This window comes from Ursus arctos, unplaced genomic scaffold, assembly GCF_023065955.2.
Source record: "Ursus arctos isolate Adak ecotype North America unplaced genomic scaffold, UrsArc2.0 scaffold_23, whole genome shotgun sequence".
In the NCBI taxonomy this organism is placed as follows: Eukaryota; Metazoa; Chordata; class Mammalia; order Carnivora; family Ursidae; genus Ursus; species Ursus arctos.
The window spans coordinates 37,421,043-37,441,761 of NW_026622908.1; the positions used below are offsets into that span (position 1 = coordinate 37,421,043).

Here is a 20,719-nt window from a genome sequence, read left to right on the forward strand (position 1 = left end):
AAAGGACCAGCCCCTTGCTAGAGGAGTAAAGTCATCCCAGGGTGAAATGGGCAGCTAGACTCGTGTGGAGGAGCACAGAACTGAGATGTAGGGGTCTTTGTTTCCAGGCTCAGGGTTGCATGTGGAACATGTCTTTGGACAAGCCCCTCAAGTTGTGAGAACCTCCTTTGCCCTATGTCTAAAATCACACTGATAATACTAACCCTGAAAAACGTTTTCAGGATTAAGAATAGTGACTGCCAGATGCCAATTTAGTACCCGACACATAGTAAGTGTGCAATAAAATGACTTATTTAAGCAAAATTTAGAGCATTCAAGGTAGGAACTCATGTTCACTTTTGAAGATTTTGCAAAAAATAGGGAAGGGCAGTGGGTTAAGAATTCTTGTGTTTCGGGGCAGAGAAGTTAGATGATGGCAGTACTGATGATTAGCTTTCAAGTCACCGGGCAGTGGAAAGATAATTCCAGGCCCACATCTTTCTGGATGTCCGAGGCCTTTCTGTTTACCATTCTTTCCCCAGAGAAAAAAGGCAATTGGCAGACATGAGAATAAGCATGATTTAGGCTCTCAGGCAATTCTTGAGATGAAGGTGGTAGGAGAACTAATAATACTAATATTTAGCATTTGTGAATGCATGCTATGCGGAAGACATTGTACTTATTCATTTTAAACATGTTATTTCCAATTTTCACACTACGCCAAGCAATGGTGTTTACTATTTCCATTTCCTAACACTGGAAACTGGTTCTGAGAAGATTGATGCCTTGCCTAATGCAGCTAGTAAGTAAGAGAAGGGGCTTCTGACTAAGCCTTAGGTAACCTTGAGATCGTTATTATGTGCTTTGCTGCAGTTGAACAAATTCTGACTGGCCAGATTTTGTTAAATACCTGACAGGCTCTGAGAAAACATCTGTCCCATCGTAATCTTGGATAGTGAAGCATCTTATAAAGCTGCAGCCTCAGCTCTGCTGTGACTCTATGTGGCTTCACATCTCCCTGCACGGTGACAATGAACATCCCCTTGACTAGGGAACATCATCCTTAGATAAAACCTCACACATGACTCTTTACCTTGGAGGGTATTTTAGTATCTGTGCAGAATTTTAAGGAATGTTAAGGTTTTGCTGAAGTCTGAGTTTCATTCTTGCCTCTTTCCCCACACAAACGTGCATACACATTCTTCTCTTTGGAGATTTTGAAGAAACGTTAGAGCAAGAAGGTGAATGAATGTTGAGTGAAGCTGTGGGGGAAGGACAGTCATGCCACAGTTCAGAAGCATGGGCTCAATGATCACTCAGTCCCACTCTAGATGCAGGACTTGTGCAAGTCCCTTTAACGCCTCCAAGACTTAGTTTCTTTCTCTGTAGAAAAGAGAATCACCAATACCTACAGAGTTGACATGTGAAATACGATAACATCACCGTGTGAAGAGCTATGTTTTCCATCCCCCATAGTTGTTTCCCCCTGGCGATGAAGTCACTGTGCTTTTGTTTTACACATTGATGTTTAATTTTTAAATCCTAACGTGGTCATCTTCTTAGATCACATACTACTTTTTCTACTTGTTTATTTATTTATTTATTTATTTGTCTCTCACTTTATCTGCTTTTTTCTTTTTTCAGCTCTTATTGCTTTAAGTAGGTCAATTTACTTTTCTTGGTCACTGAATATGTCCCCATTGGCTCAGAGTGGAGTCAGGATTCTTGATTTTTGAAAAAGCTATTGTAGAAAGCCAGCCACCTGTTCTATCTATCATCTATCTATCCACCCATGATTTATGTATCATTCAGTCGAATCACTGTATATATATTCATAATATGTATGTGTACGTACATACACACGTAATATATATGTGTCATCAGTGTATACACGAGTATCGTATGTATTCATACAATCTCATGGTTATTTGATTAAATGAATGAATAAATGAAATAAGGAAATGAAAGAAAGTAGCCTGCAGACTATGGAAGAAATTCCCAGATTCCCTTCTTTTTCTCACCTTCATTCAAAGGTGTTTTGCCACTAAGGAATTGCCAGTATGTCCGCTCCTGAACACTTTCAGTAACATTGTTGATAGAGGAGACGACAAGTCCCCAGGATGTCATCGTTGTTTCAAATCTGTAAGAATAAAATCATATGTGATTAACCTGATTTAGGTCAAGCAATAAGGGGTTAAGGTGAAGGGACAGAGACATTCTAAATGCTTTAGAGATCAGATAAAACCATGCTCAAAGTATCATGTCATCCACATAAAGTATCCTCAAATTACTAGAACTCATACAGCAATTCAGCAATGTGGCAGGATACAAAATCAATGCACAGGAGTCAGTTGCTTTTCTACACACTAACAATGTAACTGTAGAAGGTGAAATTAAGGAATCAATTCTATTCACAATAGCACCAAAACCATAAGATACCTAGGAATAAACCTAACCAAAGAGGTGAAGGATCTCTACTGTAGAAACTACAGAACACTTAGAAAAGAAATTGAGGAAGACACAAAAAGATGGAAAAACATTCCATGCTCATGGATCAGAAGAATAAACACTGTTAAAATGTCTATCTTGCCCAGAACAATTTACACTTTCAGTGCCATCCCTATTAAAATGCCATTGGCGTTTTTCAAAGAGCTGGAAAAAACAATACTAAAATTAGTATGGAACCAGAAAAGACCCTGGATTACCAAGGGAATGATGAAAAGAAAACAAAACTGGGGGCATCACGTTGCCTGACTTCAAGCTATATTACAAAGCTGTGATCAAATAATGAATCATGGAACACTACATCAAAAACTAAGGATGTACTGTGTGGTGACTAACATAACATAATAAAAAATTATTATTAAAAAAACAAAACAAAAAAAACACCAAAGCTGGCATGGTATTGGCACAAAAACAGACACATGGACCAATGGAACTGAATAGAGACTCCAGTAATGGACCCTCAATTCTATAGTCCACTAATTTTTGACAAATCAGGAAAAAATATCCAATGGGAAAAAAGACAGTCTCTTCAATAAGCGGTGCTGGGAAAATTGGACAGCTGCATGTAGAGTAATGAAACTGGACCATTTCCTTACACCATAGACAAAGATGAACTCAAAATGGATGAAAGACCTCAATGTGAGGCAGGAATCCATCGAAATCCTAGTGGAGAACGTAGGCAGTAACCTCTTTGACATTGGCCACAGTAACTTCCTTCAAGACACGTCTCCAAAGGCAAGGGAAACAAAAGCAAAAATGAACTTTTGGGACTTCATCAAGATAAAAAGCTTCTGCACAGCAAAGGAAACAGTCAACAAAACTAAGAGGCAACCTACAGAATGGGAAAAGATATTTGCAAATGACATTACAGATAAAGGGGTGATATCCAAGATCTATAAAGAACTTATCAAACTCAACATCCAAAAAACAAATAATCCAGTAAAAAAATGGGCAGAAGACATGAACAGACACTTCTCCAAAGAAGAGATATGAATGACTAACAGACACATGAAGAAATGCTCAACATCATTAGCCATCAGGGAAATTGAAATCAAAACCACATTCTGATACCACCTTACACCACTTAGAATGGCAAAAATTGACAAGGCAAGAAACAACAAATGTTGGAGAGGATGTGGAGAAAGGGGAACCCTCTTACACTGTTGGTGGGAATGCACGTTGGTACAGCCACTTTGGAAAACACTATGGAGGTTCCTCAAAAAGTTGAAAATAGAGTTACCCTATGACTGAGCAATTGCTCTACTGGATATTTACCCCAAAGATACAGATGTAGTGAAAAGAAGGGACACATGCACCCCAATTTCCATAGCAATAGCCACAATAGCCAACTGTGGAGGGAGCTGAGATGCTCTTCAATAGACCAATGGATAAAGAAGATGTGGTTCATATATACAATGGAATATTACTCAGCCATCAGAAAGGATGAATACCCACCATTTGCATCGACGTGGATGGAACTAGAGGGGATTATGCTAAATGAAATAAGTCAAGCAGAGAAAGACAATTATCATACGGTTTCACTTATATGTGGAACATAAGGAATAGCATGGAGAACATTAGGAGAAGGAAGGGAAAAATGAAGCAGGGGAAATCAGAGGGAGAGATGAACCATGAGAGACTATGGACTCTGGGAAACAAACTGAGGGTTTCAGAGGGGAGGGGTGTGGGGGAATGGGTTAGCCTGGCAATGGGTATTAAGGAGGGCATATACTGCAATGAGCACTGGGTGTTATATGCAAATAATTAATCATGGAACACTACATCACAATCTAATGAGGTACTGTATGGTGATTAACATAACATTATAAAAAAATATAAAAAAGAAAAATAGGTCTGACAGCTGCTGCCCCATGTGAATAGCACCATGGAGGTCTCCTGTCTCTAAATGAGCTTTCAAGATGAGACACAGACTAAAGGGGATAGGATCCATTGCTGTCTAGTTATGAGGGCATCTGTCATATCCAGTTAATGAAGAATCGGGTGGAGTTGATCCAGAGGTTTGAGGACCAGTACCAGAAAGCAGTGGTCAAATCCTAACTATAAAGCAGGGCTGCTGGTGGAGGGGAGGAAGCTAAGAGTATCATGAAGGAAACAGGAGGAATGAGGGAGACATTGATAAAATAACTAATTCTGCCTGAAGGCATCTTCCTTTTGGGGGTTGCTTTATTTAATGATTTTATTTATTTATTTATTTATTTATTTATTTATTTATTTATTTGAGAGAGAGAGGGAGAGGGAGGTAAGGAGCAGAGTGGGAGGGAGAGGGAGAAGGGGAAAGAATCTCAAGCTGACTTGGTGCTTAGCGTGGAGCTCGCTGTGGGGCTCAATCTCACTGAGATCATGACCTGAGCTGAAATCAAGAGTGGGACACTTAACTGACTGAGCTACCCAGGCACCCCTGATTTGTTTTTATTATTAGATTTATTTATTTTAGAGAGAGGGGGAGAGAGAGAGAGCAAGAGAGCACACGAGCGAGCTGCGGGATGGGCAGAGGGAGAGAGAGAGACAGTCTTCAAACAGACTGCCCTATGAGCAAGGAACCCAACACTGCTGATCCCAGGACCCTAAGGTCAATGACCTGAGCCAAAATGAAGAGTCAGCCACTGAACCGACTGAGCCACCCAGGCATCTGTAGGTGCCCCTGGTTTAATTTTTTTTCAAATGTGAATTCTACTGAAATGAACATCAAAAGTGTTGTTTTTTCATGTGTATTTTGATGATATGACTATCAGAGTGATTTTTATGAGGAGGTAAAAGGAAAAAAAATGTGGGAGAAGAACAAATGGGACCCAAGGGAGATAGCTGGAGGAGGGGATGATATTATTCCTGAGACTTTATGGACTGGTCTTTTATGTAGAAGTCTCACCTTTCCTCTTTCTCCAGAGCAGAATTTTTCTCTCTGCCCACTGCCTTTCTGGGGTCCATATGTCCTCTCAGTTTGTCCGTTACAACTGGGCCTCGGAGAGCTGTCTCCCTACAGATTTTCTACATGATCTCATTGGTTTGTGCTTCAACATTAGATCTAGAACCTTATCTGGATTCCCACCCACTGCCCATGGTCCCCAACACAGTTAGCTGTGGAACCTTGAGTAGAACTCAGTGTAGACATGTGGTCTAATCTCTTTTCTCTTTCCTCTTACCGTGGTGGTCTTCCCTCTATCAATAATCCCACTTTAAAATGAAATGATTAGAAAATGCTCTTTTTATATTGCTGTTGATCTTTTATTGAACACACAAAGAAAGAAGGGGAGGTTTTTGACCCTCCTATTGAAATTGAGATGAGTGAAAAGGAAGGCATGAGGCCAATCTCCGCCTGCAAGTCTACTGCAAAAGGATTCGATCCAGCTAAGGAAGGTTTGAATTTATTAGTATGTGCTCCAGCGAACCTCCAAATGATCTTTCTGATGGACAACGTAACTACCAACTCCTGAAAAGGAAGAATGAGAAGTGGATCAATGATTTTATTTAATTAATTAATTAATTAATTAATTAATTTAAAGTTCAGTTAGCCAACATATAGTACATCATTGGTTTGTGATGTAGTGTTCAATGATTTGTTAGTTGCATATAACACCCAGTGCTCATCACATCACGTGTCCTCCTTAATAACCATTACCCGTTGTTTTTTTTTTTTTTTTTGATTTATTTATTTTAGAGAAAAAGAGAGCACAGGCAGGGGGAGGGGCAGAGGGATGGGGAGAGAATCTCAGGCAGACTCCCCACTGAGTGTGGAGCCCTACTCAGGGCTTGATCTCACAACCCTGAGATCATGGCCTGAGCTGAAACCAAGAGTTGGATGCTTAACTGACTGAACCACACAGGCATCCATTGGATCAAATGATTTCATCACCAAATCACCAAATAATGGATCTCAATTTCCCAACGCCTTGGCACATTCCCCACGAAAGCTCACACACTCACATCTGGGTGTTTGGGGCATTGTCACTCTGTGGGGCTTTTTGGCACTCTCTCTCTTACCTTGGCTCAGGGGTTCACCATTGCTCAGGAGCTCCCAGTAGGTCCTGTCATTGGTGTTGGCCTTTATGCCCTGAACGCTGGTGATGTAGGGGCCCCATGAGCTCTCCTCTGCTGTGAAACTGTGGGGACAATTAATGGGTTTCAGGAATTTAGAATTTTCAAGGGTAACCTTAATGGGCATTTCTCAAACTTCAACGTACCTAAGCGTCATTTGAAGCCGTTATCGAGAAAAACCGATTTCCTGGCCCTATCCTCAGATACTTTGATTCTGTAGGTGAGGTGGGGACTAGGAATCTGCATGTGTCGTTAACACTCCAGGTGATTCTGCTGCAGGCACTCCACAATCTATGCTAAATTAGAGGAGTGATGCCTGTTTCTGCCCCTGCCTCCCTTCCTGGTAGACCCTCTGTAGTCAACAACTGCTAACATTCTACCCCAAGATAGTAACTGTTGAAGATACTAAAGTAGCAGAAGAAAATGTTAACCTCACATCCTAGGTCATCATAAATAAGTAGGTTTTCTCTTAGGAAAGAAGAACAGGAAAGAGCAATTTAATATTTCATATTGTGTTTATTAAAAAGTGACATGGCCAATGTCTGTTTCACATTCCCTGGTCACATTTCTCTGCCTTCCTGGGAGCCCTTGAAAGCAACCTTTATAATATTTACATTACATATATATCATATTTCCATTACTCAGTACATATATATGATATATATATAATTTTCTCTATGGCATCTTACCTCATGTTACTAGAAAAGTAAATGCTGATTAGATTTAGGGAGTCAAATGAACCATACCTTTCAGAGGCAAAGTCAATATCTTAATTTTAATATTTGACCTTCTTAGGCCAGGGAACCTTAATCTAGGGGTCCATGAATCTGAAAGAGGGGAGCATGGAGAGACTCAGGGCATTTGTGAAACCTCTGATTTAAGGACGAGTTTCGTGTGTATGTTCACCTGTCTGGGATCAGCAGCCACTGCACTCATCTGATTTTTATTTATTTTTTACTTATTTATTTTGTTTTTTAATTAATTTTTTATTATGTTCAGTTAGCCAGCATATATAGTACATCATAAATTCTTGTTGTATGTAGTGTTCCACTGAACACTCATCTGATTTTTAAAGGGGTCAGTGATTCAAAAATAATGACCCAGTGTTCTGAACACCAAATGACTGACCTAAGAGGTTCTATTTGTTGAAGGAATTTTGCAGACAGAAGAGAGATCCCTGGGACTTATTTACCCATTAAATGAACATTAATTTAGTACCTACTGTGTGCTAGAAGATGACAAGTCTCACCTTTTTTTTTAACCCCTGCCATGAGATGTAGATGGCCAGCAAAGTACTGATGAAGACGTGTTTCAAATATACTTTGTTCAGGTGCATATGTATTCTTACTGAGTCTTTCAAAATCACTAAATAGCTTCACCTTAGGTTCCGTACAGACATACCTAAATCGAGTTGCATTTTCTTTCTGAGCTTGTTCCATCACATCTAGGAAGACAGAACCATTTGGCACAGAGACTGTGGTGTTATCTATTTGGTTATTGATTACCACAGAGTAATATACTTCGATTTCAGAGGGTGAGACAGCGGGTGTCACTGATACAGGCTCCTGAGTGGAGATGTTGAAGGAATCTGGCAAAGACAAAAAAGCAGAGAAGAATTACTATTCAGAATAATAAAAAAGATGTTCGAGTTTACCTACCCATCCAGCCCCTCGCCCATCCCTACTTTCCTTTACCAAGAGAAGGATTTGCTACAAGGAGCAAGAATCATCAGCCAAGGGGCAGATCTCTTGTGTGACTCAACCAGATAGGCACCAGCTGGTAAATGTGATTCGGCTCCACTCCCAGCTGTTTCAGCACTTCAGTTGCGCTGTCTCCTTTTCTCACAGAGGCTCCTGAGTTTTCGCAGTTTTGTTGCTGTCGTTTCGTTCTTGTTTTTGTTTTGCTTTGGTACAGCATACAGTAATGCTTCCCTTTTTTCTTGGGTGCCTTTTTATTTCTTAACATTTATTGAAAAGACATTAAATGCCATGCACTGTACTGATCATTTTACTTGGCTTATCTTATTCAGTCCTTACAAAAACCAACATTAGATACTATTATCATTTGCATTTTTTATACTAGTAAACTAGAGTTTGATATTAAACATTTTGTCTGAGGTCCCTAAACCTACCTATAAGTGGCTGAACCAGGAATGATCAGAGATAAAAGTCAAGTCTTTCATCCCTTCTTGAAAAATCAGTTGTTTGAATATACGATTCGTGCTCTAATTTTCTTGTAATACTGCCATATTCCTCCCATATTCCTCTGAGCTCCCTGAGGGCTCACTCATTGTGCATAATAGAGAGTCAGGGACACCATAATAGTTTAGAATGGGAATGATGCTCAGAACATCTAACTGGCCATCAGAAAACATCCCTATGGAGATAGACACCATTGAATCAAATCTACCTTGTTGATCAGTGTTTGAACCAAGAACAACATCTACTTCCCTGTTAAGAACAAATCCTCAGGTGGTTATAATCACTGGTGACACATGGAGTACTGAGTTCTATCTGGGAACCATTATGCTTTAGTGGTTTATCTGGTCACTTCCGGTCCCTTAGGACACCTTAGTCTCACATTGCTTTGGGTATTATGCTCTTTAGTACCTGAGCCATAGACACAAGAAGAGTCTTTGTTAACATCCAGGTAGGTCTTTCCCATCAGAGCCGGTAAGATTTGAGCTGCAGCAGTTGGCATACGGAATGCTCCTTGAGAAATTTCTGCGAGCACTCTATCCCGTGTTTTTTGGCAGTCCCATTGATTTTTGTTGTAATAGGTTGGTGAAACAAAGAGAGCCTAACGTGTGAGAGAAAGAATGAGAGGGAATGAGAATGAATGAGAGAAACATCAAATAAGGGGAAAGCCTATATCTAACGAATTCAGTAAATATTTGCTAGACATACAGGGGAAGCACCTTGGACAACTAGGATACCTTCCTGTCACCAAGAAATTTATAAACTAGTTTGGGGGGAGATGGGAAATTGCTTAATAACAGAACCAGTAATGGCATCAATGAGAACAGACTTTCTCTAATGAGAGAGAAATATTCACTCTTGTATTCATATCCACTCGTGTAGCCTTGACACTGGAACAGTACCTGTCACAAAGGAGACCCTTGATAAATGCTGTTAACAGACAATCATAAAGGAGCCCCTAAGGTGAATGCCTTAAGAGAAGCAGCTAGTGCCATGGCGTTCCAGAAGAGGAAGAGCACATAAACATTTGGTGACCCTGAAGAATGGCTTGGTGGAGAAGGCAGTACTTGAGGTAGGCCTTGACGGTATGACAGCATTTCATTAGGAGACAGGAGAGGAGCACTGCTGCCAGGGGGACCGCATGAGCAAGGACGCTAGAGTAGTTGCGGCCAGGGCTTGGCCTGTCTGTGATGACACTGTCTGCATCTTAGCAAGATCCCCAGGGGATTCCTCCTGGCCTGGCAGGACTGGTGTACAGGGGAGACTCAGGGTGATTGTGGAAGAACAGGCTGGAGAGTGAGGTGGGGGCCGCATCGGTGGACCCCTGAGCCTCAGGGTGAGGTGCCTGACGTGATTTCCTTAACAATGGGGAATCCAATAGCTTCTTGAATAGGAACTATAGAAGCAGCAGATGTAAACTGGATCGAGGGGACAGCATGAGGGGGTAGGAAAAGTCAGGAAGGTATCAGAGTGAGTAAGACGGGGACCAAAATGGGTTGGTCCTGCAGACATCACTCTGTAGTTTCTCAGGGAAGGACAGTTTCTCTTTTCATTTTCTCCCGAAGACCCTTTAAGTTAACCAAGAAGTCAACAAGCATTTGTGGGATATTAAAAGAAAGGATCATATTTCCTCTTAACAACTGTCTTGTAGGCAAGCAGCTCTCAAGCCTGCTGTGAATGAACATCACCTGTAGGGTTTTAAACCCGCCCAAGGCCCATGCTCCCCCTCTAAGTTTCTGTATTAACTGGCTGGTGTGGAGCCTAAACATGAGTGTTTTCCAGCAGCTCCTGCAGGTGGTTCAGATGTGCAGCCGGAACGGGCAAGCACTGTTTTATCAAGTCCAAACTCAGCAAGGCACACAACAGCCACACCAGCACCAACAGTCAAAATAACCTGTGTGACTGGATGCCTGTTACACCCCCAGCTGCTCCTTGTAGTTTTGCCCAAGGACCCTGCCCTGGCCACGTCGAACACCTTGATCTTCCTAAGATACGTTACGTTCTTTCGTTCCTCTGGTCTTTGTCCTTGCTGTCCTCTCTCCCTTGGAAAGCCCTCCTATCCTGGGGTGGCCTGGCAGACCCCTACTCATACCAAAGACCCAGTGACATTTTTTCTGTAAATCTTCCTTCATCTCTTCTTGTATGTACCTGTTAAGGTTGAGTAAATCAGTGAGTGAGTGCAGCAATGAAGCCCCAAACTTCAAGGAACATATACAGGACAGAGTAGGTGCTGAGTGTGAGTTTTGAAACCAACTATTCAGGTTCCATCCACGTCTGAATTACTCTTTGGCTTTGTAATGTTAGGCAAGGTACTGATACTCCATGACTCATGCACTTCTTCTGAGAAACGGAGGTGATAATATTTTCCTCATTGAGTTGTTGTGTGCATCAATGAGCATGGCAATAAAGACTAGCTGGTATTACTGGCACTGCCTCTTATGACTTGGACAACAATAATCTAATCTGGGAGGTAAGCACCAAACGCTGGTATATGGCAAAGGGTGAAATTGCATTTGATAGAACAACATAGTAGGTTGGAGTAGACTCTAGAATGACAAAAAAGTTGTAGTCAAGAAAAGCTTCATGGTCGCATTGGACATGGAAAGATAAGGATCTAAGGTGGAGAGAATACATTTCCATCAGGGGCAAGAATCACGTAAAATCAGTTAGTATAGGAAACAGAATGGGTCATATCTTAGAGGTCCGAGAAGAAAGGCTACAGATATTTCTTTCCTTCATGACTCCCTTCTCTGTCTTCTGTTTTACCCAGTAACTTACCTGCATAGCTTCTCCTGTACTATATATGTTTCCGAGGAGACCATTTTCTGTTTTTTGAGACAGAATCTCATTTACCAGTGACCTCGTATGATTAACAATGTTCTCTGCATCCTTGCTATCTGTTTGGTCCTGCCTTCTTGTTATGTTCTCCTTCACACAGGTCAGAGCCAGGACAGCCATCGCACCAGTATCTGCCAGGAAACAAAACAGTGGTGATAGGGTGACTGACCATTCCTTGGACTGAGGGTCTCCTGGTATGTACAATTTCCATTGCTAAAAGAGGGAGAGATCTAGACAAACTGGGAAGATTGGTCATGCTGGTTGATGATGGGAGAGAAGGATTTGAAGACATAGCAATCATCCCTCCAGCACTCACCACTCAGATATTTCCAGATCTTGAGTAACCCTGTACCTTGTACTCAGTAACTCACCCGTTGGTCATAGAAACACATATGGATTTGCAGGTTCATACACGTGAACAGTCTCTCGCTTCTATATCTTGGTTGTTCTCATTTTTTTCACCTATCAGCCATATTGGCAAAGGAATTGAGAGAATTCATGATGATACCCCAAACAAGATATGTCTTTGCAATGTTTCAATGTTTCCATTAGGCCGATTAGAAAATAGCACTTCAGAGAATTGTTTTCCAGTAAAGCTTCTTAAGAGTAGGATGAGACAAGAGTTTGCACGAAGGGAGGAAAAAGTCTTCTTCTGGCTTGTTATTTAGTTCCCCCTGTACATTCCCTCTGCCTCAGAAAGAGAGTATGAAAAATCTCACATTCTCCTTATTATCTCGAGATACCGAGCAGTGATTGTCTTTGGGTTCTTTGGAGAAAGATGAGCTTGTGTATCTGGATCCACTGGGGCTGAGCAGCAATACTAGCTGTTTACATGGGGAATCTTTTTGGATGTGTAAGTTGACCCAGGGGAAAATTTCTGGTTCTTCTCTGTTGGGGATACAGACTTTATTGATCAAAATATTGGACCTTATCCCTGGAGAGGTGATGTTGTCCAAGTAAGCCCACACATCCAAATGGTCCCAATAAATTAGAGAAACAGGCAAAGTTAAGATAAATGAATTCCACTGTTCTCTTTTCTCTAATACTTATACTTTCTAAAATGTCTTGTATGAAGATTCTCGCAATATAGCGTTATTTTACAGAGGGGAAAATTAAGGTCAGAGTTAACATCCATTGGTTATGTCATTCAAAGACGGGGTAGCGTAGGAACTGGATCTTTCTACTATATTGCACATCTAGAAAGATGCTTAAATGCCCCCCAATATCCATTCTTCTCAAAAAGAAAATTCTCTTCCCTGATCACTAGGGTGAAGAGGATAAAAAAAAGTCCAAGTACTTACTGGCAGAAAAACTCAAAGGAAAAGACTTACCAGTGACTATGTCCTCTATGCCAAGGGAATTGGGTTTAATGACTCACCTACTGAGAACTGTTCATGGAAATAGTAATTTTTATTTCCAGGTTTGAAGATTTCAGCAACTTTAGGAATTGAGTATTTCCCGCTGAATAGACACAAGGCCAAAACATCCAGGCTGAGCTGGTAGTAGTTAGTCAGTGGATTACCATCATGTTCTTCTGTCAGAGAGGAAAGAAATACCTTACTCATGGAAATAACACTGGAGTAATAAATTTTCAATCTATTCCTAATAAATCTATTTATTAGAATTTCTTTACATTTAAGGAGAGGTGAATAATAGAGGGGGGAAGATCACCCATAGAATCAGCAAGCCTGAGAAATGGAAAGGCTGTTAAGAACCACCAAATTCAACTCAACTCCTTTCATTTCTTAACTGTGGAGACTCAGCACTAAAGAGATTAAAATACCATCCTGATACTCAGGTGGTTACAGAACTAGGACCAGAACACAGATTTCCTGCAGCTAAGCCTCTTGCACTTTCAATGCAAATGTGTTCAAACTATAAGTAGAAGTAGAAGAAGTGGAGGCCATCTCAAAATGAGATGGGATCAGAGCAACTTAACGAATAATAGTTCTGGGTGGGTGTTGAAATAAAAACAATGCACTTCAGTAACAACCATCATGGTCAGCCTATTTGTCCCAGTGATAAAGTACTTTGGGCCATCTTTAGCCCTTCTACTAGTATCATATGCCATGGAACTTCTGACATAGTGTCTTGTGTTGCTCAGCTATTTCTGGTGTATTTCATTATTTGTCTAAAAGCCAAGCTTCTGGAGAACAAGAGAGCTGTGTTCTATGAGTTTGTGTGTGTGTGTGCGTGTGTGTGTGTGTGCGTGTGTGTGTGTGCACATGTGTGTTCATCATCACATGTAAGGTTGATGTGAGTCGATACGCATTTGAACCTATTTGAAAAGAAAATTCAAGATGCATGTTGAAAGAGGGAAGAAGGGGGGCGCCTGGGTGGCACCTGGGTGGCACAGCGGTTAAGCGTCTGCCTTCGGCTCAGGCCGTGATCCCGGTGTTCTGGGATCGAGCCCCACATCAGACTCCTCCGCTATGAGCCGCTTCTTCCTCTCCCACTCCCCCTGCTTGTGTTCTCTCTCTCACTGGCTGTCTCTATCTCTGTTGAATAAATAAATAAAATCTTAAAAAAAAAAAGAGGGAAGAAGGAAAAGTGATCTATGAAGATATATGGGATGAATAGAATAAAGAGGAGAAGGAGAGACTGAAGGGAAACTTGTTCAGTTCTGAACCAGTGGAGGAGAAGACAAGGTTGTCCAGGGTCTCTGAAATTTTGATTCTTACCCATATTTTTAATTTCTGCTTGGAATTTATTTTCTAGATCTATGACCAGTTCAGAAGTTTTGGGAATTCCATCAGGCCCTTTACATGCTCCCAAAGCCAGGATAGCCAAGGCAAGCTGTCCCGAGGTTAACGATGGCTCTGAAAAGAAAAGTATTCAAGTTTAACAAGGTACATGCTTGTGATTTTTTTTGGTCTCCTGTCTTGCTTGTGACTTACATTGCCTGTCAGTTCTTTCTTTTTTTCCCCAGTCTATACCAGTATTTTACTGTCCTCTTCTTCATCCCCAAAGCGGAGACTTTTCTAGCCGTGCTGTATAAATGCAAGCTAGATCTTAGTCTTCCCTGTGAAATCATGGGAGGTTTAAGGAAACATGCAATCCTTATAAAATTTTTAAAAGAAGAAAAAGGTAATAAAACCTTGGGATTTACTCTCATTGTGGATGCTATCTTACCAAAATAGTAATAATTGACTTGGGTGTTTTGCCTTATAGAGTATCAAAGTTCCCAGGCTTCTTGTAATTCTTAGAATAATATTGTGAGGTAGGTAGGGGTTTCTTCATTTCCCCCCATCTCAATTAGAAATCTAAGCCCCGGGGCGCCTGGGTGGCGCAGTCATTAAGCGTCTGCCTTTGGCTCAGGGCGTGATCCCTGTGTTCTGGGATCGAGCCCCACATCAGGCTCCTCTGCTAGGAGCCTGCTTCTTCCTCTCCCACTCCCCCTGCTTGTGTTCCCTCTCTCACTGGCTGTCTCTATCTCTGTCAAATAAATAAATAAAATCTTAAAAAAAAAAAAAAAGAAATCTAAGCCCTGTATTGACATGAAGGACTCAGCATCTAGCCTGCATTCAACCCCAGTCCTCATCTGGGGTGCCTGGGTGGCTCAGTTGACTGACTCTTGATTTTGGCTAAGTGTCTGACTCTTGATTTTGGCTCAGGTCGTGGTCTCACGGTTGTGGGATTGAGCCCTGTATTGGGCTCTGCACTGAGTGCTGAGGGTGGAACCTGCTTAAGATTCTGTCTTTCCCTCTCCCTCTGTACCTCCCTCCCTCTCTCTAAACAAAGCAAATCAAAATAAAAAACAAAAACAAAAAAACCCAGTCCTCATCTCTGTTTCCTTGTGTTTACATTGCTACTGTCTGCTTTCTCACTTGTGGGCCATATCCCTGTCTGGTTGTGAACTCAGCTAGCTTACAGAGCAGTATTCGTGGATAAGGGTCTTTAATTTCTTTTGCTTTTCCTTGTGTCCTTTTGAAGGAAAATGTTTTTCAGGACTCAAAGAAGTAAGGCCTAGCTGTAGAATAAATGGCAGAGGATTGGTGATGTGAGGTCCCTTTCTGTCCCCTCAAGTTTTATACAGCTAGGATAGATGTAGCAGGGAGACTTTGGACACAGAATTTTGTCCAAGTTCTGTTGCTGGAGATAATCTTTATGGATAGGTAAGTCTTTTCCTAAATCTTCCAGAGAATATAGGTACTCACCTGTACTTCTTGTAGCGAGAAGGACTTTTTCAGTCAGCTGTTGATCTTGGCTTTGGCTCAGGAACCCACCAAGTCTGAGGGACAGCAGTACATTGGCGGCTTGGATTCCTTTGTTATATTTTGAATTGATCATTGTGCTTATCAGAGGGTTTAGAGCAGTATAGTTTTCTTTGCTTACCTCTGTGGTAGAGGAAGGAGGAAATAAGAAATACACACTAAGAATGTATTAAGGAACAGGAACCCTAGGAACAGGGCTTGTCTTAAAACGTTTAGTAACGATATGGCACAGATAGAGCGATCCAGTGGTCACTGGCTATGTTGCTGGAACAGTACGAAGGTGGATCTGAAATCTCTGCTACATCAGGTATTACTCCTTTACCAACCAGCATGGAAGTGTTTCCATGTACTAACAGTTGTTTCAATCTTACTATTGTGTACTGGCAGAGTATCAGTCCTGCCCGGGAGATCTAGTATCATTCTGATTTTGAGGATCAGGCCTGGCCATCATGTCCTTAAAGAAACCTCCGTAATTGAAAGTTTAATGGAGACTTGAATACATGTCTTCTGACTCCCAATCTGTAGTCCTTTCTACTTGCTGGATTGAGTTTCTTCCCTTCTCCATTTTCTTCGAACTCAATCAGGTTATTAATACTGAGGGAAAGAAGAAAACACTTCTATGTTATGGTGGAGATTGACCCCCCCCAGAGCTGAATTGTCTGGTTGCCCACCTGGCCTGGCATCAAGATCATTATTCGGCAGCATGCACCCTTCAGAAAACCCTCTAGTCAGCTTACAACATGCCCAAATCTCAGGGGAAGGTTAGGGGGGAGTCACATTCTACTGTGGAAGTTAAAAGAGTCCAGAGATCCCAAGAACTAGAGGAAAATTAGATGAGTTAGTTACCATTTAAAATAATTTTAGATGTGGGGTGCCTGGGTGGCTCAGTCGGTTGAACATCTGCCTTGGCTCAGGTCATGATCCCAGGGTCTTGGGATTGAGCCCTGCATTGGGCTCCCTGCTCAGTGGGGAGCTTGCTTCTCTCTCTCTCTCTGCCTCTCCCTCAGCTTGTGCATGCACTCTCTCTCTCTCTCTCTCACTCTCTCAAATAAATAAAATAAAATCTTAAAAAAATTTTTTTAGATGTACTTTGTTCAGGGGCGCCTGGGTGGCTCAATTGGTTAAGTGGCTGGCTCTTGATTTCAGCTCAGGTCATGATCTTACGTTGGTAGGATCGAGCCCCGGGTCAGGCTCTGTGCTCAGCGTTGAGTCATCTTGTGATTCTCTCTCCCCTTCTCACTCTGCCCCTCCCCCTCATGGACTCTCTCTCTAAAATAAATGAATTAAAATTTTAGAAAATGTACTTTGTTCACACTCCCAAGAAAAATCCTACCCATCTCCAGATTATCTCTTGAGTTAGTGGGATACTTTGTTCAGCCAGAACTTGGCTGGATTCTCTGGTCCTTAACTTATGACTATGGGCAACTTAGGTAACCCATAACCCACCTGACCTTCAGTTTCCTCATTTTCAAATTGTGGATATTAACCTCTATTTTATAGATATTGGACAAGAAATCACTTAATAAACTGTAAAATACCATACATATTATCACTTTTAGCTCAACTGGAGTTTCTGTCACTATATTTAGAGAACTGAGGAATGTGAGTTCTCTACCTCCAATGCGGGGCTCACAATTATGACCCCAAGATCAAGAGTTGCATGCTCTACTGACTAAGCCAATCAGGCGCCCCTCCATCATTCTTCTCTTTAAAAGAGAGTCAAGGAGATCTGAACCAGTGGTTGTAGAAAAGTCCTGGTTTGTTACAAGAATACTTGGACCATTGATGAGTCATGGCTGAGATTTTGTGGAAGCATCCACTTGAGCAGATTTTCTGGTACTGAAACAGACTTTTCAGTTCCTGGTCAACCACTCATCATTTTCCTTGATCACTAAAGATGAAGTTAATTATTTTGTACAATGAATTGAATTTCAAAGCCTCCTCAGAGACCCCCTATTCTTAGGATACAACAAAAGAAATGACAAGCCAGGAAGAAAAATTAGAGTTGGCAGAGTTTGTGCTTTAGCTTGTGTGAACACAAGACTTTCTGTGGCGTTGACCTCCTCTTGTAGGCTACAGAATACCAGGAGCATGTAGCCACCAATGGCAACACGAGTCATCTTTGGACTGGGTTTAAGTTCAATTCCAGGTTAAAGATGTAAAGAAGAGAACTCATGCACCTAGAAGCTACATCAGGCTTCATGACAGCACTTGCTTCAACACGTTTCCCCAATTATCCTTAATTTATGGATGAAGCTAAAAAAATTTTCAGAAAAATTGGATCATTCAGCTAGTAGGGGGTCAGACTACACCTGAACCAGATTTTCTTTCTCCTACTTAGTACTTTTTAATAGAATCACACAATCTTGGGATCCTATACCCAGAGGAGAGATGATGGGCTTGTACCCATGTCCTGTGGTGAAGAGTTGGAGGGAGGGAGATGTATAGCTTAAAACATCTAAACCCAATAGTGACAAGAGAGGTCTTCATTGTTTAAAAGGGATTATTATTATTATTTTTAAAGATTTAATTTATTTATTTGTCAGAGAGAGAGAGCCTGAGCAGGGGGAGGGGCAGAGGGAGAAAGAGAAGCAGACCCCCCTGATGAGCAGGGAGCCCAATGAGGGGGCTCAATCCCAGGACCCCAGGATCAAGACCTGAACCAAAGGCAGACACTTAATCAACTAGCCACCTAGGTGTCCCTGAAAGAGATTATTAACATTATTTTTTATCTGTCTCGTTATAAGGGGTTAACCCAAAACCCATGGGTTGAACTTCAAAAAAATAGATTGCATCTCAAATTCAAAAGAAAGCTTTCTATGATCTTGAAAAATTCCTGGGATCCTGAATATTCTATCATTGAAAATGAAGAAGAATAGACAGTTGTTTGATAGGGTTGTTATGGTGGAGACAATCTGAATATAGGAGGAAGAGTTAGGCAAGTTAGCATTAAATCTATGACCCGTCTTAAAACAACATACATTATGGAACTTTCCTCACCATGTCTTGTCACGTTTTACATTACTTGTAGAATCCAATCACATATAGAACTGGAATAGGGTCTTTTCTCAGGTCACTCTACACCAGTCCCCTGCCAGTAGACTTTAGAAGACTATCACACTAGGAGTAATTTTAGCTCAATGCATACTCACCACAGATCTCACATTGTTGCCTTGGAATAAGAGAAAATAATAGGAGCCCCATTAGGGGCAGCTGGTGGGATTGTCTCATCTCTCCAAGTGTTCTGGAATGGTGAGGGCTTGTCTGGCTATTTATTGGGTGATGGCAGAGGGTAATGAGAGCTCCTCCTTTAGCTTGCCTCAGCCTCTTTCACTTAAACAAATATTGAGCAACGTCAGGGGTGTGGTCAAATATATTTGTCCAAAAATTGTGATAAACCAGGAAGGAGGCTTGAAAGGTACAGTCAAAGAGGAAGAGGAAATAATGTTCTTTGTTTCCCATCCCAAATTTTTGGATTCATATTCCTTACTTGCCTTCAGCCCAATGAGAATAAATTAAATTTCCCTCTTTTCCATTCCACTTTGGTTGTGTTTTATTTTAGTCTTTTGAAACATTAGTTTTGATGGGGCAAAAATGGAGGTAGAAGTTGTAAGACTGAAATTGACCAGGCAAGATGGGGGAGCCTGGCACTGAGGATCTTCGGCATAGTGGTTTTTGATGTATGATTTTTCTTCTAAGATAAGTACCCTGAGACTTTCATAGCCCAGGAGGAAAACCACAGAGATATACATCAAATATGGATTTTTGCTGTGCCAGAAAAGATGCTATAAGCTCCATGTGAGAAGTGTCTATCATAGGTCTTCCAGGATCAGAGAATACTATCAGTTTGGCCTTAAAATGTTTGCTATGGCTCAGGAAGATGGCAGAATAGGAGGTCCCCTGCTCATATTCGCCAACAGCAACAATCATTTTAGCAGCCATCCATGGACACAAGCTTCTATGTGGGAGCTGTGGGTTCCAAGTAGGAGGTTGTGAAACCTCAGTGGAGCACTCAGGGAGAGCTTACTGAAAAGGCACACCAAAGAAGACTTATATTCACTAATGCTAAAGCACAGAATTGCCAACTCTAATTTTTCTTCCCGGCCTTTTTCCCTGTTGCAGCCTGAAGAGTCAGGCTCACTGACCGTGGTCCCGGATAGTGACCAGAAAACAGACTCATCCCCTTGTGGACTTGGCTATAGTCCTGTTTTGCATTGGTCCTGTGAATAGCACCATCAGCCAAGGGACCTGGAAGGAATCATGCCCACCTGAGCCTTTGGTGATAGGACTCCTGACCTTGGTTAGGGCTGTGGAGCCTGAAGCATTGTGACCTGGCTCCAACATCAGTCATGGTCTGGGAGCAGTCTTACCCAGCTAGGGACCTGGGAGGAGACACACCCATCAGTGCCTAGGAGGCAGGCCAGCTGACCTTGGTCTTACTACAGATCCTGAAGTGGCCCTGTGACCTGGCTCCGTCCCCTCTCAGCTGTGGTTCAGGGACAGTCCTACTAATGCAGAGACCTGTCCAGTGACCCAGCAGGAGCCAGGAACATCATGCAACTGAAGATAGGCTTGTGGTTTGCAGGCCCAACTGAGCACCCAGCAGCAGCCAGGTGACCCAGTTCCAACCTTGCACGACTGTGACTGTGATCCCAGAGGCAATCCCATCAGTCCAGACAGGAAAAGGTCTTTACATGTCAAAAACAGGCTGTAAAGATGGAGAGGAGTTTGCTCCTTGAAACACACAGACACAAATGTAAGGCAGACAGATCACAAAGCAGGCGAACATGATGCCTCTAAAGAAAACTCATAAATAGACCTAACAGACCTGCAGAAAAGGCAAAGCAAAGAAGCTCCTTAACATAGATCTTGGCAATGATTTGTTTGAGCTCTGACACCAAAAGCACAAAAAAACAAAAGCAAAAACCAGCC

General features: G+C 41.8%; 1 protein-coding gene and 1 long non-coding RNA gene across 3 annotated transcripts in view; one reads left to right on the plus strand and one right to left on the minus strand.

Moving 5' to 3' along the window:
• The window catches only part of LOC125281556 (uncharacterized), a 148,300-nt gene that overhangs the window by 67,729 nt on the left and 59,852 nt on the right, over window positions 1-20,719 (plus strand). The window contains exons 10-11 of the long non-coding RNA XR_008961051.1: window positions 7,818-11,767; window positions 14,292-14,422. This is a non-coding gene — a long non-coding RNA (uncharacterized LOC125281556). The remainder of the gene's footprint in view (window positions 1-7,817; window positions 11,768-14,291; window positions 14,423-20,719) is intronic.
• Window positions 5,708-19,049, minus strand: LOC113249743 (transcobalamin-1-like). Of its 2 annotated transcripts, none has more exons than XM_048215303.2 (9): window positions 18,940-19,049; window positions 15,731-15,910; window positions 14,255-14,392; window positions 12,952-13,104; window positions 11,514-11,704; window positions 9,147-9,336; window positions 7,939-8,125; window positions 6,484-6,602; window positions 5,708-5,932 (listed from the first exon to the last, which is right to left on the minus strand). In XM_048215303.2, exons 1-9 carry the CDS (start codon window positions 19,016-19,018, stop codon window positions 5,871-5,873), a joined length of 1,299 nt encoding a protein of 432 aa, XP_048071260.1. In that variant the 5' UTR covers window positions 19,019-19,049; the 3' UTR covers window positions 5,708-5,870. The 2 variants fall into 2 exon arrangements, with proteins under 2 accessions (XP_048071260.1, XP_048071257.1); XM_048215300.2 differs by having other exon boundaries at window positions 12,952-13,107; window positions 18,940-19,048.